This window comes from Trachypithecus francoisi, unplaced genomic scaffold (genome assembly GCF_009764315.1).
Source record: "Trachypithecus francoisi isolate TF-2019V2 unplaced genomic scaffold, Tfra_2.0 Lachesis_group4, whole genome shotgun sequence".
NCBI classification, from domain to species: Eukaryota; Metazoa; Chordata; class Mammalia; order Primates; family Cercopithecidae; genus Trachypithecus; species Trachypithecus francoisi.
In genome coordinates this window covers 10241381-10259317 of record NW_022681469.1, presented here as the reverse complement: position 1 = coordinate 10259317, position 17937 = coordinate 10241381, and the positions used below count along the sequence as shown (strand labels likewise).

Here is a 17937-nt window from a genome sequence, read left to right as displayed (position 1 = left end):
GCCTCGGCCTATCTTGGAAATTCAGAGAAAGCGTCCCTGAAAAAAGTGTTTGAGATGGAGAAAAGAGTTAAAGCTAGCTGGGCAAAAGGGGATCCCAGACAGAACAAAGCCCCTCAGTGGGCGTACACACAGCCCATTCTAAGAACGAAGAAACCAGGTATGACCTGAGGTAGAAGGTAAGCATGAAGGCAGCATGGGCTGGCCAGACCAGGAGAGACCTTGAAAGCCATGTTGATGATATTGGCTTAATCCTAAGGTCTAGAGGAACCCAATGGAGAGTGATACAGTCATGGAATCGACGGGATATATGTGCTTGCTGCCATATAGAAAGTGGGTGAAAAGGAAGAAGAGTTGTTACAAGTTGTGATGGTTAATATTGAGTGTCAACTTGATTGGATTCAATCCAACTTGATTGGATGCAAAGTATTGTTCCTGAGCGTGTCTGTGACGGTGTTGCCAAAGGACAGTAACATTTGAGTCCGTGGGCTGGGGAAGGCAGACCCACCCTCAGTCTGGGTGGGCACAATCTAATTAGCTGCCAGCGAATATAAGGCAGGCAGAAAAACGTGAAAAGGCGAGACTGGCCTAGCCTCCCAGCCTACATCTTTCTCCTATGCTGGATGCTTCCTGCCCTTGAACATCAGACTCCAGGTTCTTCAGTTTTGGGACTCGGACTGGCTGTCCTTGCTCCTCAAGCTTGCAGACAGCCTGTTGTAGGACCTTGTGATTGTGTAAGTTAATACTTAATAAACTCCCATATATTTATCTCCTATTAGTTCTGTCCTTCTAGGGAACCTTGACTAACACACAGGTATGCCAGTTAGGTTAGTTAGGTTTGTTGTCATGGTTCAGGTAGTGATAGTGGCCCACTGGAGACTGGGCTGGTCGGGGGGGATGGAGAGAAGAATGATGCAGGGACGCTGGCTTTGTAACCAACAGGTTTTGCGTTTTGACAGTTGTTAAAACTGGATGATGAGTTACATGGGGTAAGTTTTACTGCTCTTTCTAATTGTGAATATATTTGAATTTTTTCCACAATAAAACGTTGAAAAGAAATGGACAGGTTATGTGGATCGAGTGGATTCACAGGAGTCATGAGTGGGAAAGCAGGAACTGAGTCCCGGGGCCCTGATGAGCTGCTGGGTGAGTGGTGGCACTTGCCAAGAAGAGCTCCAGAGAACGCAGGACTGGGGAGTGGATCAGGCCATTCGTGACATAAGGCTTTGGGAATCCCATGATGGCCCAGGGCAGGCCACATGGGCTCACCTGGGGGAAATTTGGTGTAGACGTGAATGTGTCTGTCCTCATATAACAACTGCAATCATGTAGGAGTTGAATGAGGCCTGAGGGACAAGCCTGGGAGATGTCCTGTTTCTTACATGTGAAAAGCTCCCATGAATACATGGAGGGTCCTGAGTCAAACCCATTACTACTTATTTTTTTAAACCTCAAACATTCGTTCTTTGTTTTCTTGAAAAAAACATCCATTTGATCCAGCTGATCTCTCTCCTTACAGTTTTGTAACCTCTCTTCCATCGTTTACCTCCCGAATGTTAGATCTACTCCCCTTTTGAACATCTTTTCTCTATTTCCTTAAAATTCGCTCCCCTATATTATTCTAGTGTGTTCTTTGTCTGCTCCTTGACCAGTTCCTAAATGGCTTTTCTCTGAACCTCAAATGCTAAATTCACATTTTCAAGGCTAGATTTTTTTTTTTTTTGAAACAGAGTCTCGCACTGTCACCTGGGCTGGAGTGCAATGGTGCGATCTCGGCTCACTGCAACCTCTGTCTCCTGGGTTCAAGCGATTCTCCTGCCTCAGCCTCCCGGGTAGCTGGGATTATAGGTGCCCACCACTCCCCGCCCCAGCTGATTTTTTGGTATTTTTAGTACAGATGGGGTTTCCCCATGTTGGCTAGGCTGGTCTAGAACTCCTGACCCTCATGATCTGCCCGCCTCGGCCTCCCAAAGTGCGGGGATTATAGGCATGAGCTACCGAGCCCAGCCAAGGCCAGTGTTTTGACACAGTTCCCTTAGTAGGTTCCATGCAAGTCCTCCCATCTCACCAGCCAGACTGCTGTAGTTGAAAGAATTTGGGAATTGGAGTCTGAAGACTTCTTTACTCCTGGAGATTTGGCTTTCCATGTGAGAAGTTGTTCCTGGCGTTCCTTGGGAAATTGGTATTTTTCCAAATTCCAAATCTGACGAAAAATGGCCAAAGAATTTTGAGAAAATACAGAAAAGTATTATAATTCGGAAACGTTATAGTCAACAGAGAGATGTCACTGGTTCAGAGGAGTCCACCAATGACAGATCGCAAGCAAGAGCGTGGAGTAAGTCGAGGCTGGCGTTTTCGGGAAAGAGGGTGAAGGCGTGTGGCAGGGAAGCCATGCAGGCTGCCAGGTCAGGCTGCCAAGTGGGCAAGGCCTTGTAAGGTGGGTCTGTAGCCCCTCTGCTGCTAAGGGTGAAGTCATTCTTGCAAATAAAATAATTATTAATATTTATTAATTAATAATTATTAATATTTATATACATAATGTACTATACATAAATCCTGTGCGTTTATAAATAGCAAGTTTTGGAAGCAAATTGAGTCCTTAAATTGGCAGTTTTGACACGCAGTTCTTTGTAGGGCTGTTAACTTGTTAAGAGATCCTGCATGTTACCGTATTCGAAAACTACCCAATAACGTTTCTAGCATTTTCCAGTGTTTGAATCCTCACTGTAGACTGGAGCACTTTGTAAATACTGTAACAGAAGGAAGGCAGAGAGAAGTATATCTGAATGTTCTGGAATAATTTGATGTGAAATCTGAAAGTGATCTGAAATCTGAATTGGCAGAAGCAATATCTATTTCAGTGGCAAAACCACAATTAGGTCAAGCAGAAAATATTTTCATTGTTTAAAAGAAGCAAGCTTATATGAAATAAGATATGGCCCAACTTGGAGGTGCTTTTGGTTCACTCTGAAGATTAAGACCATCCAGGCAAAGTGGAAGAAGTTTCCCTACGTCTGGGATAGCCATGAAACCAAGAGCAGCCGGGCGCGGTGGCTCACGCCTGTAATCCCAGCACTTTGGGAGGCCGGGGCGGGTGGGTCACGAGGTCAGGAGATCGAGACCATCCTGGCAAACACGGTGAAACCCCGTCTCTACTAAAAATACAAAAATTAGCTGGGTGTGGTGGCGGGCGCCTGTAGTCCCAGCTACTTGGGAGGCTGAGGCAGGAGAATGGCGTGAACCCGGGAGGCCCCGGAGCTTGCAGTGAGCCGAGATTGGGCCACTGCACTCCATCCTGGGTGACACAGCGAGACTCCGTCTCAAAAAAAAAAAAAAAGCAAGGCTATCTGGAAGTGCAGTTAACGCTCTGTGTTTTAACATTTTTAAGATGGTAATTTTAAAATATTAAATATCTGCAATCCTGCCTTTGACTATTAAGTGATTTTTATTTGGCAATTATTTTGCATTAAGTTCCCTTTTAATGGTTTCGCTTACCAAATGTTTGTGTCAAGTGGAGACCATATTTATATCTTATTGAACTTATCACAATATATTCATAATAATAATAAACCTTGCATTTATTATATAGAGCTTTTTTAACAGGAAACTTCTGACACTCCTAGTGTAACCCTGTTGCAGAAAAATCATTCATCCTTACTTTTACACATGATTTTTTAAAAGCAAGTAAATCAATCAAATGTTATAAAAAATGCAGAATAGGTAAAATTGGGAATGCTGATTTCTGGCACCTGAGCCCTGCAGATGAATGGATCGGTGTTGTGGAAACACGGGCGTGCCCCAGCGCCTGAGTCTGTGCTTGGCTAGGGGTGGTCCAGAGCTCCCCACCAACCTTCCCAGCCCGGCTCCCGCGCAGCCCGGAGCCAAGCCTGTTTCTGCCGCCAGTTCCTGGCAGTGTGCTTAGCTGTGACAGACAGTTCTTCATCTGTAGAATGGGGATGAAAACGGCACCTGCTTCCCAGCGTGGGCTGTCGCGGTCCCATGAAGGGTGGTGGTGGCGTGCACTGCATGCCCAGCAGCAGCGCTGTTTTTCTTATTAGCACTTAGCTCAGTCTCCTTTGCCTTCCACTGTCGCTGCCTTCCTTTGGCCACAGCAGCCTCTGCGGCCAGCTTTCGCGTTGCATTTCCATGTTGTTCCTTGTTGCGGGGAGGCCCCTTTGCTGCCCTGCGCAGTGCTCTGCCCCTCTTCCCGTCCTGCGGTGAGGCCCTGACCTCCCCGCGGCGCCACACAGATCCGCGCCTCTGGTTTGCAGTGTCCAGTGGGGGACCGCAGTCAGACTCGCGCCCTGAACCCCGCTTTCCCTCACGTTGCTGCCCAGCCGGGCTGATGACCGACCTCGACGGCTAAATGCCTTCTCCAGCTGAAACAGTCCAGACTGTTTAACAAGGAGAAATTGGCAAAGCAGAACTGTCACTTGGAAAATGCTGTTTTCATGATCTCTTTGAGTTTTCACTCTTTTTAATGCAAGCTCGAAATCAATATTTAGTTTTGAGTGTGGAGAATAGATTGTTTTTTCTTTTATGTATGTAAACAAAATGTCCTATGTGTTTCAGTGATGGTACCAAAAGTATTTCTTGATCTTATTTCTTAACTTTGAAAAGGTATCTATAGCTTTTAGAATATTTTATATACTAGTACCTGTATTGTATACATTAATACACAATTTAATCCCCAATAACCAACTTTTGTTTCTATTTCTGCCCCCACTTAAGGACCCCAAAATGTATGTACAGACAGTGCTTGATGTTCATAAAAAATACAATGCCCTGGTAATGTCTGCATTCAACAATGACGCTGGCTTCGTGGCTGCTCTCGATAAGGTAGGTGTGTGACGGTTGTGACTTGCCTGTAGTATATATGGATGGGGCGTTTGTCTCTAACTGTATTCTGTGTAACACAGGCTTGCGGTCGCTTCATAAACAACAATGCGGTTACCAAGATGGCCCAGTCATCCAGTAAATCCCCTGAGTTGCTGGCTCGATACTGTGACTCCTTGTTGAAGAAAAGGTATTAAATGACCCTATGTTTTCTTAGTATTCCTGTTTAAAATCTCAGCTTTTATATGAGGAATTAAAACTTACATTATATTTTACATACATTAAATTGTAAATTTTGTGCCTCATGAGAAAATGCTTAAACATAATCGTCTTTCCGGTTCAAAATCTGCATTCCCTCCCACTGGCTGTTTTTAAAACAGAAGGTGTCTCAGTGTATTGTGGGACTTTGGTTATTCTCCATCCAAGTGCTAACTGGGCCCCACCCTGTTCACTTCTGAGATCAGACGAGATCGGGCACGTTCCGTTCAGGGTGGTATGGCCGTAGATTACCTTTGTTATTCTGTGTAGTTTTAAATTTGTTTTCGTTAGATGAGTTTCTGTTGCTGTTTCATATTCTTTGCTTTTGAATCTTATTTCTCAATTGATATGTTTTCTAATCAGCGTATGTACATTAAGATCTGGAAGCAATATAATATATAGCTTTCTCCTCTGCATTGTGTTTTGAAGTTCTCACTGATTGTTTTGTTTGTGTGTCCTGGTTTCTCTCAGCTTCTCTTTCACTTTAAGTTTCTTTCAGTTTAGAGATGCTCTACTCCAAATATCACAACAATACGTTTTAAAGATTTTAATGAAGCCAGTCTCCTTCTGGCTTTCTGTTACAATAGTTTTCCCCACTCCCAAATTATACTGGTTTTGATATTAATAAATTATATTTGAAACAGCTCTTGAAAGCTAGCATAACCCCAATACAAAAAAGACCGAGAATACCTGCACATACCAGAATGAAAAGACTACAAACAAGTGTCACTTGAGAATAGAGTTGCAGAAGTCTTAAGTAAAATATTAACAAGCCAGATTTACCTGTGAACTAAATAATAATTCTTCAAAACATAGTATAGCTTTCTAGGAACGTTAGGATAACCCAGCAGTACTAAGTCTGATGTCATTTACTACGTAAACAGAGAACTGTGTAAAAACTATGTGGCCTTTTTGGTAAATGATGGGAGAACATTTGATGAAGGTCAATAGCTTTCTCTTAACCCAGTTTACCCAAAGCCAGTGAGAAACTCTGAGTGTTTGATTTTTTTTTTTTTTCCTGTTTATTGCAATAAACAGGAATATTTATTCCTGGTTTAGTGTGTAATTTAACAAGTCGGATCCTCTCCAGAAATGAGAAGGGGCTTTAAATTGGAAGGCCTCTTATGACTTGGTTTCATTCTGGGGGGCTGCATATTATGACTATGGAGGTACTCTACTGGGTCTTCAGTTTGTTTGACAAACACTTAGTATCGTTAGTATCGTGGGTTTTTGTTTGTTGTTTTTTTTTTTTTTTTTTGATTTTTTGTTTTTTTTTTTTTTTTTTTTGAGACTTAGTCTCACTCTGTCACCCAGGCTGGAATGCCGTGGCATGATCTCGGCTCGCTGCAACCTCTGTCTCCTGAGTTTAAGCGAGTCTCATGCCTTAGCCTCCTGAGTAGCTGGGACTACAGGCATGCCACCACACCCAGCTAATTTTTTTTTTTTTTTTTTTTTTTTGGTAGAGACAGGGTTTCACCATGTTGGCCAGACTCATCTCCCAACTCCTGACCTCAAGTGATCCACCCGCCTCAGCCTCCCAAAGTGCTAGGATTACAGGTGTGAGCCACCGTGCCTGGCCTTAGTGTCCTTTTTATCCCTTGTCTTTTCATAAATGTCCCTCATCAAGTCTACTGATTACTGGTTAAGGCCACTGATGCAGACAGAATGGCAGAGACATTTCCACAGCATCTATTTAACGAGTGTGTGTTCGGCGAGTGGAGTCAGGGAGGCACTAAGTTAAACTGCTCCAAGGGAAGAGGAACACCCCTGACCCAAGAGTGCCAAGAATAGGGCTGGGTTTTCTGAACCAACTGTTCTTAAGTTGGAGACACCTCTTCTCCAGTTGGAGACACGTCTTCAGAGTTTCTGTGGTAGCTGATTCGTTTTATATGAATCAGGGGTGTTGTTTATAAAGCGGTCTTGTAGAAAAGACCTGTACAAAACTTCATCTACCTTTAAGTCACCTTTGAATTATTGTTTGTTCATAGAGTGAATCAGTTGTTAAAGGACAATCATCTCTTGTACATATAACTACAGAGGGCAGCAGTTTAGTAGGAATTTAAACCCCTTCATTATCTTTAATGACTGGGCCATGAAAGGGAATCTATGTGCCTTTTTATTTCTCCAAAGTTAAATTACAGCAGACTAGAAAGCAATTGGTAAAGTGAATTTCCTTTACTGAAGTTTAAGTGGATTATCTTAAAGGCAAACTTCTTCAGAATGTTTTTGGAAACGTTTTATAAATATCTCCTGTTGGTTTTCACCTTGGATATTCTAAATGACTATTTCATAATCTGTTCTTCAATGATGAGGTTATGGTATGAGATTGCCAATTTGTAAGGAAAGTCATCCTTCCCTCTTTCTCTGCACTAATCTGATGAGAACTGATCTTTTGAATGCTTGAACCTGCTTTCTGGCTGAGTGGTGCTTGTTTAAATGTACTGATGTTTTAAAACATGGTATCTTTTTTAAATTTTCAGTTCCAAGAACCCAGAGGAGGCAGAACTAGAAGACACACTCAATCAAGTGGTAAGTGCTTCAAGATCATGCCCATTTCCAGTAGCTGTGTATTTCACAGGCTGTTTGTCATGCTATTGATAGAGGGCCTGTGAAATGTGAAACGTAATCATCATTGATTTTATTTTGAATCTATGGTTTTACTTCCTAAATTGAGTTACTACTTTTAGCATTCAGACTTTTCTCATTAATAGTCCAACTCACTGAATTAAGGGATTCACAAACTTTCAAGACTCTGGGGTGGAGTTTTTGCCATCATAAACGTTGGCATACAGACCTGCCCAAAGCCAAGGGCACATCTTGGCTCCTGGCTTGTGGCCGGTGACAGTCGGCTCTGCACTGTCGGCTTGTGTGTGTGCTTGTTAAGTGTGTTGTCTCGGTGGCTTTGCCAGATGGTTGTTTTCAAGTACATAGAAGACAAAGACGTATTTCAGAAGTTCTATGCGAAGATGCTCGCCAAGAGGCTCGTCCACCAGAATAGCGCGAGTGACGATGCCGAAGCCAGCATGATCTCCAAGTTAAAGGTGAGTTTCATCTTCCTGAAAAATATATCCCAGCTTCCGAGTCATTATTATTATTTTTTTTTTTTTTGAGACGGAGTCTCACTCTGTCACCCAGGCTGGAGTGCAGTGGCCTGATCTTGACTCACTGCAAGCTCCGCCTCCCGGGTTCAGGCCATTCTCCTGCCTCAGCCTCCTGAGTAGCTGGGACTACAGGCGCCTGCCACCTGGCCCGGCTAATTTTTTTGTATTTTTAGTAGAAACGGGTTTCACCATGTTAGTCAGGATGGTCTCGATCTCCTGACCTCGTGATCCGACCGCCTTGGCCTCCCAAAGTGCTGGGATTACAGGCGTGAGCCGAGTCATTATTAAAACAGCTCTTAGTCTCTCCATGTTATGAGGCAGGCAGAGGAGTTTGTGCAGTGGTTTGTACAAGAAGCTCTGCCGCTGCTCTTCTGAAAGCCTCCCACAGCTATCGCTCTACTCTCGTTGGGCTCCAGTGCCTTCCTGACCCCTTCTCCCCAACCCCACCGTGGGGCTTCCATCCTACCCAGGCCTGGCTGGGCTCAGCTCACCATCTGTGGGGCCTCTCCTGCCTCCCACACCTTTGGCCTTAGAGCGCATTCACACTGTGCTGGCCTGGAGCTGAGTGGAGGTTTTGTTTGCTCTGGGCTTGGTTACTTTGCTGTCGGCAGCTCTTCCTCCGCCCCCTCCTTTGCACGCCTGTGTGTCAGCGCTGTCGACTGCTCTTATCTGACTTGGAGCATATTTTACTGTGACCCGAAATTATGTGGGTGTCTTTGTCAGCGTGGGCTGCCGTGAGAAAATACCATAGACCAGGTGGTTTAAACAACAGAAATTGTTTCTCACAATTCTGGAGGCTGCCAGTCCGAGATCAGGGTGCCTGCTGATTCGGTTCCTGGTGCGGGCCCTCTTCCTGCTTTGTAGGCAGCCACCTTCTTGCGATGCCTCACGTGGCAGAGAGAGTGCAGAGCTCCTCTGCGTCTCTTACAAGCACACCAGTCCCGTTGTGAGGCTCCACGTTCAAGACCTGATCCCTCCACATAGCATCACATTGGAGGTTTGGGCTTCAACACAGGGATTTTGGGGGCACACAGTTCAGTTTCTGGTAAGAGATAGAGACAAATTATTTCATCATTGTATTCTACCATAGTGCCGGGACACCTTGCTCTTAGATGCTCACAAATTGTGTATGAATTGTGTGTGCGAAGACTTCACTATGCAACATAGAGCTGTGGGGTTTTCGACAGTGTGTTAATATTAATCCATGCATATTTGTACTGTAAAATATAGCAAAATGTTACTAGCTTCGCTAGTCGTTCCATATAATTATATATTGTATACTCTGATTTCTCTGAGTCCCTTGTATACATTTATATTTTTGTACAAATTAATAAGACAGTCATCTGGGTTCTTCTCAGCAAGCTTGCGGGTTCGAGTACACCTCTAAACTTCAGCGCATGTTTCAAGACATTGGCGTGAGCAAAGATCTGAACGAGCAGTTCAAAAAGCACTTGACAAATTCAGAACCCCTCGACTGTGAGTACCCGTGTGCCTGTCTGTTGTGTTTACAGGCAGAGTTCTTTGTAGCAAATGAAGAAATGACAAAGTATTAGGTGAAGATGGGAGGGACTTAGTAGAAATTCACAAACTAAGAATCACGAGAGTCTTCCCAAATGCCCAGCCCTCCCCCCCAACTCCCGTGTGGCATTAGGAGATGACAGCCCCTGAAGTGGCGTCAGCTGTACTGGGGCGAGGTCACCACCTGTTGGGATCTGGGGAGGGTCTCACAGGCGTGGTTTTGTCTTGTTGTAAACCTTAGCTTGAATCCATTCTAGCATTTATTTTCATGTTCACTTGGCCTGCATAGGTAACAGTCAAGCTGAAGACCTGTGGCTTCAGACTGGGATTAGGGATCAGTACAGGCAGATACAGGTGGTTCAGTTCTCCAGGAGAGGCAGCTGGGCTGGGGTTTTAAGGCCTCGCATAGTAGTAGGATGGCAGATTTATGCTTACGTCATCTTTTGATCATCTTTGTCTTTTTAAATGAAAAATGGAGAGTTTTATTTTTCCCAAATCAGGATTAACAATTCCATAGTAAAACTAGACAGTTTTGCCAGTGGGCTTTTTAACTATCTGTGAAGATGAACTTACTGTTACAATTTATAGACCATGTGTGTCTTTTCACAGTAATAACTGAAACATACACTGTACTGAAGTTAGCAGTTTTCTCCTGCTTGTGAGTTTCCATGAGTCTGGGGCTGTGATGATGCTGGGCCTGGCAAGCACAGGCGTGGCTTGAGTGGACTCAGTGATTCAGGACTGAAAAGGAAAGCAAGGGAAGCAGGGCAGGCATGTGACAGCAGAATTCTGAGGTGGAAGCAAAATGAAGACTCTCACTCTTTGGAAGAAAAGAATATCTGGCTCTTGCACTTTTTGCTAATTTTAATTGAATAAAATGTTCAATTCTTAATTTATATTCAAGCAGGATTTTTATTTAATGTGCTTTTTAATAAAGATCAATCCACATTCATCTGAAATGATTGAATTTTTCAATTTATAATTAATGTATTCCAGAATGTTCACTCTCTCCTCTCTTCCGCCCCCCAGTGGATTTCAGCATTCAAGTGCTGAGCTCCGGGTCCTGGCCCTTCCAGCAGTCTTGTACGTTTGCCTTGCCGTCAGAGGTAAGGATGGGTTTATCTGCCATCCCGTTAGTGCTAAGTGGAGGGTGGGGCGGGGCAGCCTTCACTGTGGAAGGGGATAGGCCTGCAGATGGCCTTCCTGCTGGCTGGCTGCGTCACAGTGAACCGTGGGGGCAACACTCAGGGAAGAGCCCTGTGCAGTGGGGCAGGTCTGGATGGCTGAAAGTGGGCTGGCTGGCCCAACTCTACAGACATGCTTCTTTATTGTAATTGGAACCTAATTAGTTGTATAATGAACACCTTGACGAACCTGCTGGTCTTGAAGTATGAACCTTTTTTAGATCGTACCTTCCAGTGCTTAAAGTGCTTTACAAGAGAGGCAGACACCTGGCGTTTGTGTTTTACTTTTATATAAGCACTGAGTTTGTACTGTAAGCTTGGAACAGTGTGCTTTACTTAGAAACACTGCCTGTAGGATGTGGTGAGATCTGTATTCCATATAATGCTGTCCTTCTATCTAGCTGGAACGTAGTTATCAGCGATTCACAGCTTTCTACGCCAGCCGCCACAGTGGCCGAAAATTGACGTGGTTATATCAGTTGTCTAAAGGAGAACTGGTAACTAACTGCTTCAAAAACAGATATACTTTGCAGGTAAGATCACGTTTTTGTCTTAAAATGTTTCTATTCTAAATGAACATAAGGCAAATTATAGAAGTCATTAGCAGTTGACTCAGCAGGAGCATCTAGAATTCAGCTTCTGGTGAAATAGTAGCAAGTTTAAAGCATGAGTTGTAAGAATCAGATGAGCCAAATTCCAATTCTTTCTGGTGGGGGAACAAGTTATTTAATGATTGTGAGCCTCAGTTTTCTCCTCCATTAATGGGATGTTAGTGCTTATACTTGGGAATTGATGTGAAAATTAAATAACGTATTTAGTAAGTGTTTGGCACGGCTCCTGCCTGACACACATCAAGTGTTCAGGTAGTGGCTTAAAACGTTGGAGTTGCGTGCATTTAATTATAACAGCTCTCCACCTTTGACAAAGCAGTTTCACATTAACAACAGTGCTTATTACAACGATATTGAGTACAACCAAGTTTATAACTATGTAACTAAGAATATTTCCATTTTGTAGGTGAGAAAACTGAGGCTTGGGTTCATTGAAGTGAATTTCTCTGAATCCTAGCTTATCTGTAGCTGAACCAAAATTTCAGTTAAAGTCTTTTCTCTTAAAGTTCAGGCTTGGCCAATGTGGTGGCTCATGCTGGTAATCCTAACACTTTGGGAGGCTGAGGCCAGAGAATCGCTTGAGGCTAGGAGTTTGAGACAAGCCTGAACAACGTAGCAAGACCCCATCTCTATAAATTTTTTAAAGTAAAAAGAAAAAAAAGTCCAGGCTCTTTCTACTTCCACTTTTGTACAGAGCAGGCTTCACAAGTAATGGCATAATTTAGTCTCTGAGAAGGTTTCACCGACAAGCTTCTGAGAACAACTGCAAGTCTATGTTTAAGTATTAAGAAACTTCAGAATGGGTTTTTCTGCAGACTCAAGCTGCTCATTAATTTAAACTTTTCGTAAATCTACTCTGACTTAAAATTGTTAAAATGCATAGTATTGTTACGCTGGCTCCAGAGGGCTCTATCAAGTTGAATGTTTCTTACTATATAATTGAAATTTTGTTTCATTTATCCCCAAATATTCATAGAAGAATCCATGTGTTCGACTATAGTACCTGGAATTTCAGTGTCCAGTTTTTGACAAGGCGGAGGCTTTGCCTAGGGTGTGGCTGCCATGTTAAGGCAGCCAAGAGTGGGCCCAGTAGAAAACATTAGCAACACACTCATTCCCTTGTGTCTCTGTTCAAGGTCCTGGAAGCACTGTCGTCTGCGGGCCACCCTGAAACGGGCATGTGGCAGTTTTTGTTTGTTTCTCTTTTCATTGACTGAGGCCTTGCCTGGGCGAGCAGTGGCTGACAGTCATGGGTCATTACTTGTTGCTGTCGATTATGCAAGAAAAGAGGGAGAAGAGAGGGAGGAGTCTTCAGGGGGCATTCATTCGCTCGCACACACTCAGCGATCAGGAACCAACGCGTGCTACCTGTCTTTTAGAAGATACTTTAGGGCCGGGCACAGTGGCTCAGCCTGTAATCCTAGCACTTTGGAAGGCTGAGGCGGGCAGATCACAAGGTCAGGGATTCGAGACCAGTCTGGCCAGCATGGTGAAACCCCATCTCTACTAAAAATACAAAAATTAGCTGGGCGTGGTGGTGCTCGCCTATAGTCCCAGCTACTCAGGAGGCCGAGGCAGGAGAATCCCTTGAACCTGGGAGGCAGAGGTTGCAGTGAGCTGAGATTGTGCCACTGCACTCCAGCCTGGGTGACAGAGCAAGACTTTGTATCAAAAAAAACAAAAAAGAAAACCTTTAGGGCACTTGCCATTTCATACTTTACTTACTTTTTTCCTACTTTCATAGTAAAGTACTTAGGATTAGAAAACCAAATATAATTTGATATTTGTGTTGTTTTACATCAATAATGTGCCAAAAGATAATACTCCTTAGCTCATGTGCCAAAAACAGATTTGGAGATTGATGCTTAACATGTCCACATATACCAGGTGTGTGTATATGTGATTTTCTCTATAAATGAGTGGGGACATATCTATAGGATATATCTACATAGACAATACATTTTTTGAAAAAACTTCAAATTATTTTAATGTTTGAAAACATGGAAAATGAATGACTTTGGGAAGATGTTGCGTTGTGGTGGTGTTGCCACGTTTTATATTCCCTTTTAAATAGATCTGCGCTTTGTTTGTATTTGTTTAAAGAATGTGTTTCATAAATAAGTTCTTCAAACTTAGGCTATATATTTTTGGAGGTGTTTCCATGCATTTAAATTTTCCTTCTTTTTCTTTTCTATGGGGGCCCTCAAAGGCATCTACATTCCAGATGGCTATCCTGCTTCAATACAACACAGAAGATGCCTACACCGTGCAGCAGCTGACCGACAGCACTCAGATTAAAATGGTATTCTCATCTCAGTCTCTTTGTTCTATCAAGTTGCCGTTTCCTTGTTCTCGTGGATATTGTTAGGAAAGATAAGGGAGAGGATATGGACATCTTTAATTTGAAATAGATGTTTGCCTCATGAATATGAATATGTTCTTATTCCAGGATTTTAATATGCATTATAAAAGTCTTAATTTTAAAACTCAGTGTTGAGCCAGGCATGGTGGCACATGCCTGTAGTCCCAGCTTCTGGGAGGCTGAGGCGGGAGTATCACTTGAGCCTGGGAGGTCGAGGCTGCAGTGAGCTATGATCATGCCACTCTACTCCAGCCTGGGTGACAGAGACCCTGTCTCTTAAAAATAAAACTCGGTGTAACACACACATATTCCTCATCCATGCATTTCCCTCATTCATTTAACCAGTGCTTAACTGTTTCTCCAGCTCGGCTTTTCTTACTAAGCTTAAATTTCCACCTTAGTATTATTTTTCCTGCTAGTCATATTTTTTATTGAGATATATTTCAGATAATAACATTTCACAGAACATAAAAGTCATTTTAAAGTGTACACAGTGGTTTTCAGTATATTCACAAGCTTATAGAACTACCACCCTTATCCACTTCCAGAAGGTTTTATCATCCCAAAAAGAAACCTGCACTCTTTAGCAGTAACTACCAACTAACTCCCAGCCCCTGACAACCATTAATTTACTGTCAATTTGCCTGCTCCAGACATTTCCTATAGATGGAATCCTATAACACGTGACTTTCTGTGCCTGTCCTCTTTCCCGTAGTGTATGCTGTTTGCAGGGTGTGCCCGTGTTACAGCATGTGTTGGCACTGCATTTCTTTTTGTGGTCGAATAATCCAGTGTATAGCTGGGCCACATTTTATCTGTTCATCAGTTGATGTACATTTGAATTGTTTCCAATTATGAACAGTGCTGCTGTGAATACATGTTTTCAGTTTGCTTGGGTGTATACCTAGGTATAGAATTGCTGAGTCATGTAGTCACTCTGAATTTTTTGAGGAACTGCCAGACTCTTCCACAGTGGCTGTGCCATTTCATATTCTTACCAACAGCGTATGAAGTTTTCAGTTACTCCGTATCCTCTCCAACATTTGTTATTTTCTTTTTTTAAAAAAATTATAGCCATCCCAGTGGTATGAAGTAGTATCTTGTGGTTTTTACTTGTATTTCTCTAACAACTAATGATGTTTAGAATCTTTTTTGTGTTTATTGGCCATTTGCATATCTTCTTTGGAGAAATGTTTGATCAAATTCTTTGCCCGTTTTTCAGTTGGATTATTTGTCTTTTTGTTGTTGAGTTGTAAAAATTCTTTTAATATTCTGTATACTAGATCCTTATCAAATACGTAATTTGTAAATATTTTCTCCCATTCTGTGGGTTGTCTTCTTACTCACTTTCTTATATACACATTTTTAATTTCAATGAAGCCTATATTATCTATTTTTTCTTTTCGTTGTTTGTGATTTTGGTGTCATTTCTAAGGAATCATTGCCTAGTCTGAGGCCAAGGACTATTCTTTCCCTGTTGTTTGGTGCAGACAAACTGGTCAAAAGTCAATTGGCCATAGGTATACGTGGGTTTGTTTCTGGATTCTCAATTCTTTTCCAGTGATCTGTATATCTATACTATGTCAGTATCACACTGTCTGGATTACTGTTGTTTTGCAGTAAATCTTGAAATTGAGACCACCCCTAACTTTGTTTTTTCACCCCAAGATTATATTGGCTATTGTGAGTCCCTTATGTTACCTTATGAATTTCAAGATCAGCTTGTCCATTTCTGCAGAAAGTGCAGTTGAGATTTTGATAAGGATTGCACTGAATCTATAGACAACAGTATTTTAAGTCTCCCACTCCATGAACATTGGATGTCTTTTCATCTATTTAGGTTGTCTTTTCTTTCAACTGTGTCTCATAGTTTTCAGTGTATGCATCTTGTATGACTGTCAATTTATTCCTAGTTTGTTATTTTTGATGCTAATGTAAATGGAATTGGTTTTTAGTTTTTGAATTGAGACAGAGTCTTGCTCTGTCTCCCGGGCTGGAGTGCAGTGGTGCAATCTTGGCTCACTGCAACCTCCGCCTCCCGGGTTCCAGCAATTCTCCCGCCTCAGCCTCCCAAGTAGTTGGGATTACAGGCACAAGCCACTATGCCTGGCTAATTTTTTGTGTTTTTAGTAGAGACAGGGTTTCACTATGTTGGCCAGGCTGGTCTCAAACTCCTGACCTCAGGTGATCTGCCTGCCTCAGTCTCCCAAAGTGCTGGGACTACAGGTGTGAGCCACCGCACCTGGTGGAATTGTTTTCTTAATTTCACTTTTTTCTGGTTTTTTTTGAAACAAGGTCTCACTCTTGCTCAGGATGGAGTGTAATAGTGCAGTCACAGCTCACTGCAGTAGCAAACGATCCTCTCTCCTCAGCCGCCTGAGTAGCTGGCACTATGCCCAGCTGACTTTTGTATTTTTTGTAGAGATGGTGTTTCACTGTGTTGCGCAGATTGGTCTTGAACTCCTGGACTCAAGTGACGTTTTCACCTTGGCCTTCCAAAGTGCTGGGATTACACAGGCATGAGCTACCATGTCAGCCTGTTTCACTTTCTGATTGCTTATTGCAAATGTATAGAAATACAACTCATTATATTTTGATTCTATAACATTGCTAAAGGTTTATTGGCTCTAATTTATTAGCTCAAATAGTTTTTGGGGGGATTCTTTAGAGGTTTTTCATATACAGCCATATTATCTATAAATACAGACAGTTTTGCTTCTTCCTTTTCCTATTTGGCTGCCTTTTATTTCTTTTTTGTTTGTCTTTGTTTTTGTCGGATTCTTCTGGCTGGAATTTGTGGCACACTGTTGAATGGATGTGGTAAGAACAGGCGTCCTTGTCTTTTTACTGCCCTTACTGGGAAAGCTAGTCGTTTACTGTTTAACTGAGATGTTAAACAGTGATGGTGTTAGCTGTGAGTTTTTACTAGATGTCCTTTATCAGACTAAAGAGGTTCCCTTTTATTCTTAGTTTATTGAATTTTGTATCATGAAAGAGTGTTGTAGTTTGTCAAAATGCTTTTTCTACTCTGTCGAAGTAACTGCGTTCTGTCTGTTAATAGGGTGTGTTGCACTGATGTTGAACTACCCTGGTGTTTTTAGGGTGAATCCCACGTGGTCATGATATCTAATCCTTTTTCTATGTTGTTGGGTTTAGCTTGCCGGTGTTTTCTCGAGTTTTGCATTTATATTCATAAGGGACATTGCTCTATTGTTTTCTCGAGATGTTCGTTTGGTTTTAGTGTCTGGCTAATACTGGCCTTATGGACTGAGTTAGGAAAGTCATTTTGAATGACTTTTGTAGTCATTCTTCAAATTTCTCCCAAATGTATCCTCAAATTCTCATAACGAGTTTGTAGGTTGGAGGCCGGGTTGCCCCCTGGACTATGGGGAGGGCTGTGCAGACGGGCCCTGGGGACAGGGCTGACGGGGGTCTGTCCAGTCGCAGACGGGCCCTGAGGACAGGGCTGACGGGGGTGACTGTCCAGTCGCAGACGGGCCCTGGGGACAGGGCTGACGGGGGTGACTGTCCAGTCGCAGACGGGCCCTGAAGACAGGGCTGACAGGTTTGACTGTCCAGTCTTCGCTTGGCTGCTTGTGATCAGGGTTCTCGGCCCCTCTCCTGACTGGTTCTCAGTGTTAGAACTCCTCCAGGAGGCTGCAGCTGCTCTCTCCTCTCCTTTCTGCCTACAGTAGACGTTGTCCAATCAGACCTGGCTCAGGAGGTGGGCACCCCCGCACCCTACTCTAGATGCAGCTGGCAGTATTCAAATGGCTGCTGTGCAGCTCTGGGTCAGTTACTAGACTACAGAGAGGCCTCTTGCTTTGACAGCTTTAACCACGTACCATCAGACCAGAATGGGTACCCATTATGATGCCAGGACGCCACTCTCCGTGGGTGTAAGAGTCCGTGTGACTGTGTGAGTGCCCTCAGGCTGGTCTCCTTGGATTTCATGGGATCATAAAGCTGTGGGGCTGAAGGAGGGCTGGGAAGCGTTTACCACACCCAGCGTTCACAGATGAGAGGCCACACAACGTGCTTGAGTGCATTAAAGCCAAGTTGACAAGGTC

At 43.1% G+C, this 17937-nt stretch overlaps 1 protein-coding gene across 4 annotated transcripts in view; it reads left to right on the top strand.

The window, feature by feature from the left end:
- Positions 1 to 17937, top strand: part of CUL1 (cullin 1) — a 103391-nt gene that overhangs the window by 81477 nt on the left and 3977 nt on the right. For all 4 annotated transcript variants that reach the window (XM_033194487.1, XM_033194490.1, XM_033194486.1 and 1 more), the window contains exons 10-17: positions 4729 to 4836; positions 4917 to 5023; positions 7572 to 7620; positions 8001 to 8132; positions 9551 to 9668; positions 10740 to 10816; positions 11296 to 11427; positions 13715 to 13807. In XM_033194487.1, coding sequence (XP_033050378.1) covers positions 4729 to 4836; positions 4917 to 5023; positions 7572 to 7620; positions 8001 to 8132; positions 9551 to 9668; positions 10740 to 10816; positions 11296 to 11427; positions 13715 to 13807 — 816 coding nt within the window. The remainder of the gene's footprint in view (positions 1 to 4728; positions 4837 to 4916; positions 5024 to 7571; positions 7621 to 8000; positions 8133 to 9550; positions 9669 to 10739; positions 10817 to 11295; positions 11428 to 13714; positions 13808 to 17937) is intronic.